Source organism: Urocitellus parryii, chromosome 12 (genome assembly GCF_045843805.1).
Source record: "Urocitellus parryii isolate mUroPar1 chromosome 12, mUroPar1.hap1, whole genome shotgun sequence".
NCBI classification, from domain to species: Eukaryota; Metazoa; Chordata; class Mammalia; order Rodentia; family Sciuridae; genus Urocitellus; species Urocitellus parryii.
In genome coordinates, this window is record NC_135542.1 from 81372575 (window position 1) to 81380638 (window position 8064).

Below are 8064 nucleotides of genomic sequence, written 5' to 3' on the forward strand. Positions count from 1 at the left end.
CACATTAAAGATTTTTGATACAACTGCAGAAATTTTACTCAAAAATAGTTCATTCCATAAAATTCATGACTGACTGACTAGTTTGTATCATACAACTTAAAAACTTAATGCCTGTTTCACTTATATCTACTTTTGGTACTGGAATTTGAATCCAAGATATTCTATCACTGAACTACATTCCCAGCCCTTTATAATTTTATTCTGAGACAGAGTCTCACTAAATTGCCCAGGATTGCCCTAAATGTACCCTCCTGCCTCAGCCTTTGGTGTTGCTAGGATTACAGGCCCCAGCATATCCAGTTCACCTATTAAAAAAAAAAAAAAACAAAAAAAAAACCTTGAACTAATGAAAACACAGCTTATATTAAGACAATTATCCACATTACTACATTCCACAAAATTCAACTAATATGAAAATGTTTGGTCATTATTGAACTTTTTTAAACACCTGTGAAATAGTTCTGCAATTTCATATTTAAAAATAAAAGAATCAAGAGGGCTGGGGATGCAGCTCAGTGGTGGCACACTTGCCTAGCATGCCTGTGGGCCTGGGTCCAACCCCCAGGACCACAAAAAATAAAACAGAATAACCACACCCATTCCAAACTTAATACACACAAAAGATACACACGACATAACTTTTTTTTTTTTTACTTTACTGACAGCATATAAGTTGATGAGGCTGGTCTGGAACTTTCCATCCTCCTGCCTCAGCCTCCAAGTTGTTGGCACTACCAGCCTGTGCCACCATGCCCAACTAACTTTTAATATATAATAGTGAATATTTCTGAAGTTACCAACATAGTAAGTATAATAGTCTACAAATTATCATAACCATCAAACATATGAAATCTCTTTCTCCAGTCCAAATTCTCATTACAGTTAATATACAATTCCAAATTCATATTAAAAGTAGAGTATCTTTTTAAAAACTGATAATTTATCTATCAACTTTGTTACATTTTAATAATTAAGTTTTGGTCAGCTACTTTACCTGGGCTCCTTCTCCATGGTATAAGCAATTCACCACATTGTCTAAAAGGTTGATATCCAGTTTTTGGCTGAAATCGAGCAGCTGACGAGCTGCATGGTCTGCTAACATTGTCATAATTGCTGGCATAGATTACTGAAAGGAAAGAAAAAAAACTGAAGCTGGCCATGAAATTAATATTATCAGTTTAAAAAAAACTTTCTAAAGTAAGTTTACTTCAGTCATATTCTTAAATATTTTAAATAGCAAACTTTAGAAGCTACCTTATTATCACAAAACAACCTTTAATGACAGCCAAGTAACAAAAGCTGAACTTAGCTAATGCACAACTACATTAGTTATTAGGGTCCATTAATTTCCTAGTGGTTTTAGACCCCAGAAAAATTTTACTAAACTACTAACATTTATAAAGTATGCTAACCTATTTTTTAAGAGAATCCATTATTAGGCTTTTATAGCCCTAAAAATTGATACAGTTAACAAGTCTTGATGGCAAATTTTTAAGCATGGATTAGCAGACATGGCTTTTTTCTTCTAAGTAGGATCTTCAGGATAGCTCAGTATAAGCTCCCTTCAAATATCTTAATTCTTAAGATATGCTGAAAAGACAGGACGATGATAAACATTAAATATGAACATACAAGATTTCCTATTGTAAATCACCAGTAACAAGTGTCAACAAATCTTTTTAACAATTCTCTTAACCTCAAGAATTAGTTTCTACACTCAAATGTTTCAATGAATTTGGGGATTAAAATTACACTTATGAACATATGCACTCCTATGTAATAAGTCCTATGCAATAGGCCAAAATTAGATTTAAAAAAAATTTTTCAGGCATGTAGTCACCAACAGGACAAAGTGGTAAATTAACTCGAATGTATTGGCTAAAACCTACTGGGGTTTATATGCAATGTTATCCTTCTAAGAGGATTCTACTCTAAGATACTGGCACATATTCACATTTTTAGTTGCCCAAAATTACAAAATTCTTTCCTGTTTTTCCTTCAAAAATCAATGCCACTCAAGGCTGGGGATATAGCTTCATGGTAGACAGCTTGCCTAGCACATGGTAAGTCCTGAGTTCCACAGTACCAAAAAAAAAAGTTAACAGGTGCCACTTAAATCAGACTGGTTGAGGCAATAGTTCCTTAACCTTTGGGGGGAAGGGTATTAAGATACCATAAACATGATAGTTCTAGTCCAAATTTTATAAAGCCACAATTTTGAATACAATTAAAGAGGATACAAAATACCTTAAAACCCATCTATAAAACCCTTAAATGTTTAGAACAAAGTCAGATAGTCACCTTCACTTCTCCCCTTCTAGGATCAGGAAATGAGTGGTTAATTTGATTACATTGTGTCTGGGCAAATTAGTTTGAAAGGAAAAATTATTTATTGGCTATTTACAGTAGTTGATAACTGTCCTTAACAAAAGCAGCGATTTCAATTTTAGCATAAATGTCTTAAAAATTATGTCAGTATCAAATGTCAATTACAATAAATTAGAAGTCCAAAAGATGAGTCACCTAGGTTAGAGATATTGTAAAATATACCTACATTACACAATGTAATGTAAAAGACAAGAAATTGAGTACATGGGTTTTTTCCAATCCTTCAAAGTATTTTAGTCCATTATTGACAATTTGTAAATGATAAAACTTCAAAATTTTCTATAATGTTTAGAGTTTTTAAGCAGCAAAATACCTGTCAAACAAAACACTTTAGATCTTAGTACTAACAAAATGTATATTCCACAAAAAAAACACATATAATTATCTCTACTATCAAGTGCCTTAATTTTAAGAATAAAACCTCAAAAATTAAAGCTTAAAACGAAAGTCCAATAAGCACCAAGATCTACCTACACATCAAGTTTCGATTTTTTGGTTAAAAATTAAACTTTTCACCTACTTGTCATAATTTATATTCCAAACAAAAAAGGATTAATAGACTGCATAAAAGTTACTTTCAAGTACATTGTTCTTAAGAGTTTTTCTTGCTAGAGTTTTCAAATGAAAAATTAGGTTTAGAATAGAAGCGTTTAAATACAGTAGTAGTTTGCAATCCTCAGAACTAGTGATTATCTTCAAAATGACCTACCTATTCTTGAACTATATGTAGTACAGAAATGGCGGCTTTGTGGTCAATGCCAAGCATTTAGTACCCCCAAATCAAACCTTTTCCAAAACATTCTTTCCACTACCATCAGTGTCCACATGCTTAAGATATACAATCAGGCAGACAGCAAAACCGGGAGAGGTGTAAGCACACACGCTTTTTCGTTGGATCCTTTCAACCTAAAATCCACTCACCGGACTGCACATTCTAAAGGATTATCCAGCAATGCGGTGACTCTAGCTAGGAAGCAATTACCAAAATACCTTCACTGCCACTTCTATCTGAACAGGCAACAACTACACAGTACCAGTTCCCACCCCCAAACCAGAAAAATATCACAACCGTTGCTTAATGGTAACTTCACAGTATGTGAAAAAACAAGTCGCTACAAGGCAAAAGACTGCTACTCAGGTGTGTGGGCAATCGCCTGCTTCATTCAAGAGAAACACACCTCACTAGGGCCCGCCCTCCCCTCGCTTCCCACTCGAACCGATTTGCAGCACTTCTAACTATAGCACACAGGAGCACGCACTCACCCCGCCCATACTCGGAGGAGGCATTTAGACCAGTCGCCTTAAGTTCACTGCCCCATTCTCTCTGTAGCACGGCCTCTGCGTGATCACAGGCGGCCGGGCTGGGCATGTAATTAATGCTTCTTCTACTACACCATTTCCACCCCTCCACCCCAAACTCAAGAGACATCCGAATGAAGGAGAATCAGGGCATCATCTACTGTACACTGCTAGCAGTCTCAGTGATTCGACCAACTTAAAACATTCAAATCCCCGAAAAGAACTACAACTCGGAACCCCATTTGCAGATCCCTGAGAAATTAACTAATCTTTCCTACTTCTCATCCTACTTTGCAAAAAAAAAAAAAAAAATCAAGAAATCTTTATAGAGTTTTCTTGCAGAAGGAGCACGGACTAGGCAGCCCCTCCCTCCCCCATCCCAAGCTCTCCACCGAGGGGGCCACGTGATGCAGGCGGACGTTTCAATGCTGCTGCACTAAATATTTCTGGAAACTTCCACTCCTCATAATTTACTGAGATGTTTCCAAATCACCCCAACTTCTGCCTAGCCCAATGGGTCGGGGAAGCCCTTCCACCGCCTCGCGGGGCCTCGCTTCACTACCGCGCTCCTTGCTTTCCTCCACCGCCACCCTCACACTCGAATGACCCAGCAAGCGCTCCCCTCCCGCGGCCGCCTCCCCGCCTCCATCCCCCAGCGGCAGAAGCGTCTCCATTCAATCGCAGGCTCCGCCGTGGGCCCGTCGCGCCCGCCGCCGCCGCCGCCTCCCGGGCTTGCCTCCCGCGGCCGCCACCGCGCCCCACGCCGGCCTTCTCCCGCCCGGCCGCGCCGCCGCCCGACCCTCGGCCCTGAAGACACAGTCGACTTACCCAGAAATTGAACCAACTGCTTCTTCCTTCCTTGTCGGGGTTTAGGGCGAGGGAAGGTGGGGAAGGGGAAAAGGGGAGGAAATCAAGGTGGGTTTCAGTTTTCCCACCTTAAAAAAAGGAAATTAAAAAACGGAGAGAAGGGCAAAAAAGCTCAATATTTACTATTCCAGGGACACCTCCCCCCAACACACCCACCCGCCCCCCCAAAAAAAGGGGAATTAATCTGAGGAATAAATGCTCCCGCCCGGCTGGGGAGTGAGCAAAGGGGGAGGGGAACGGGGTCAAGTCCCAAAGATTCAGCCCCAGGGGGACCCTCCAGCCACAGGCGGCAGCAGAAGCGGCAGGAGTAGGGGGTGTAGAGTCCACACGGTCGGGGGAAACGCTCTGCTGCCAGTTGCAGTCCGACTCCCCCTACCAAAACACGGCTCCTACTCTCACGCGGCTCCGGCGCTGGGCCCCCCCACCCCGGCTCGCCTAAACTTTCCCCCCTTCTCTTGCTCCTCAGCGACTGGTGGTTCCCCCCTCCCCCTCTGGGTGGTTGCACGGACTGCAGCAGCAAAGACTGGAACAAGCACCGCCGCCGGGGCTGTAGCTACTGTTGCTCTTGCTGATGCTGTAGCTCCCGCTGCTCCTGCCGCGGCCGCTGCAGCCGCTTCTCCCCCTCCTCCTAGTGCCTCAAACTCGGAACCGGTTGAAACCGGTTCAGACTGGGAGATTCCATCTCGGTTGAGTTTTCAGCCCATGGCGCCGCGGAGCGTTTGGAACCTGGGCCTCCGCCCCCAGCCTGCCTGCCCATTGGCCGACTCCAGCCACAGCCGCGCCATCAGCCTATATCTTATTGGTTGCAATGACTGTCAATCCGTCCTCAAAGCTCCACACGAGCCTGCTGCTTCGGCCCCCGCCTCTTTTCAGCAGCGATTTGCCCGCAGAGTGGGGGAGGGGAAGTGGGGTGGGTCAAAAAGGAGTGAGGAGCTGGGTGGAGGAGGTGGGACCAAGAACTGAGCCGAGCGGAGAAGGGAGCGAAGAGAAGCCTCCTGGAGGATTGGCTCGAGCGCGCTGTCAATCAAATGCGGCCCGCCCTCGATTTCCCTTCCCCCTGCCGCCTTACCCCCTCCCGGTGCTTGGCTCGCTGGCCAGGCTTTTCCCGCCCGCTCATTGGTTGGACGCCTTTGGTGACGAGGAGGGTGGGGCGCCGCTAGTGAACTGGTGGCGGCGCGAGTTTGAGCGCGGAGCTCAGCGCGCGGCGGCGTTCGCGGGGCTTTTACTCAGACCCGCTCCGGCCCGCCCCCGTCGGCTCCCGCCAACCTGCAGAGACCTGAGCCCGCCAGGACCAGGACCCGCCCCTGGGATGGGGGCTGCCTCGGAAAAGGGAGGGCACACCCAGTTGTAAATGCGGGGAGGGGATAGAGGGGGAGAAAAGTGTGAAAAGGATACTTCCGAGGCTGATTGTAGGCCCCAGAACTCATTTCCGAAGCCAGGGTTTGGGGCCCAGGAATTTAAGATGAGAATTCCCAGGAATAAGGTTGGCGGTGTGCTGCGGGATATGCAATCTTGGCGACTCGTGATCTCAAGAGTCCTGGGAAAGATTTGGTAGTTTAGACACTTAACTATTCCTAAAAACCGAAACACTGTAACTCGAGTTTTCTCTGGTTGAGTTTGTATTCTAAATAAGTCCCACTTGGTGCCCTTGATCGGCCACACTTTTTTCTTTAAAGTCTAGCTGCCCTTCACATACTGATCTTACCAAATAGTATTTTCTCTGAAAGTCACGCTTTCACATGATTGCCTCTTGTTTGTCCCCAAGTGTCCTCCAAATCAGCTTTACAGATTGTTCTTAAGAAACAGCAAGCTGCGCTGGGGTTGTGGCTCAGTGGCAGAGCACTTGCCTAGTATGTGTTCGATTCTCAATACCTCATATAAGTAAATGAATAAAATAAAGGTCCTTAAACTAAAAAAGAGAAGAAAGAGCAAGCAGCTGTGCTGGGGGGCTGGGCTGGGGTTGGCTCAGCAGTAGAGCATTTGCTTATGCCTAGCACATGTGAGGCCCTGAGTTCAAGCCTCAGAACCATGTAAAAATAAGTAAAGTATTATTAAAAATAAGTAAAGTTAAGGTATTGTGTACAACTACAACTAAAAAATAAATATTGAAAGAAAAGACAGAGCAAGCTGCCCACCAAAATTTACTAGGCCCATTGTGCCACCAAGAGGCAGACAAATGGCTTATAAAAGCAACACAATTTTCTTCAGCAAATCCTCACTCAGTGTACAATTAATATGGAAGCGCCACTTAAGGATAACTCCCTCTCCCTCCAATAAAGAAAAACCTAGTGACAACTCAATGCTTAGATGTATTTAAAAGATAATGATTGGCTTTCAGATTTAAGATTTTTATTTATTGACTGAGTAATATCAAACTATAATATATAATATATATGATATACACTGGTCATTTGAAATACTTATATTCTTCTAACCAGAAAATCCAAGAGTTTTTTTAAAATAGGACACAAGTCCCCCACATTTTTAGCCCTTGGACCAAGCCACACCGGGTTTTTGGATGGCAGAACAGTGGGACTGAAAACCAACTGGGCCACGGGTGGCCCACTTCTGTAACCCCAGCAATTTGGGAAGCTAACCAGGAAGATTTCAAGTTTGAGGCCAGCCTCAGCCTTTTAGCAAGGCTGTAAGCAACTTAGCAAGACCTCATTCTCAAAATGAAAAAAAGGACTAGGAATGTGGTTAAATGGTTAAGCACCCTGATTCAATCCCCCATGCCCAAAGTGGTACACACCTGTAATTCCAGTGATTTAGGAGACTGAGGTAGGAGTATCTCAAGTTTAGGCCAGTTCAGCGAACTTATACCCTGTCTTTAAAGAAAAAATAAAAAGGGCTGAGATGTAGCGCAGTGCCAAAGCACCCCTGGGTTCAATATCCAGTACAAAAAAAAAAAAAAACTGGGAGTAAGACCTGGCTTTGCTCAAAGGGTGATGTGGGACAAGTCACTGCTACCTCTTTGGGTGTCGGGTTCCCTCTTATGGTTTATATGGGATTGGTATCCTTCATGCCTGTTTCACAAGTTGGAGTTAAAGATCAAATGGATGTGAAGGAGCAATATAACCCATTGAAGCAACACATAGATTATAAAAGTCAAACAGTCTCAGTTTGCAATCCCCTTCTTTGACTTTTTTTAAAAAATAATTTTTAGTTGTTGATAGACTTTTATTCTATTTATTTATTTATTTATATGTGGTGCTGAGAATCGAACCCAGTGCCTCACACATGCTAGGCAAGTGCTCTACCACTGAGCTACAACCCCAGCCCTTTGACTTTTTAGGCCATCTTTAAATCATACACCCCCAGACATCTCTTTCTAACTTTAGTAAATTGGTTGCAAATATTTGATCCATCCATTTTGCCTAGAATTAGCTAAATTGAAGTATTGCATATAAACTTATTAGCAACTGTAAAAAGAAGTGACAAGGAGCTGGGAATATAACTCAGTTGGTAGAGTGCTTGCCTCCCATGCACAACGCCCTGGGTTTGATCCCC

General features: G+C 43.2%; 1 protein-coding gene across 2 annotated transcripts in view; it reads right to left on the reverse strand.

Moving 5' to 3' along the window:
* The window catches only part of Xpo1 (exportin 1), a 40929-nt gene extending 36233 nt beyond the window's left edge, over positions 1-4696 (reverse strand). Inside the window, exons 1-2 of one of the 2 annotated variants that reach the window (XM_026387169.2) lie at positions 4516-4696; positions 995-1126 (exon numbers count right to left, since the gene is read on the reverse strand). In XM_026387169.2, coding sequence (XP_026242954.1) covers positions 995-1120 — 126 coding nt within the window. In that variant the 5' untranslated portion in view covers positions 1121-1126; positions 4516-4696. Of the gene's footprint in view, positions 1-994; positions 1127-1412; positions 1575-4515 lie in introns of those variants that run through there. The other variant, XM_026387170.2, reaches the window with a different exon arrangement.
* Between the last annotated feature and the right edge of the window lie 3368 nt (positions 4697-8064).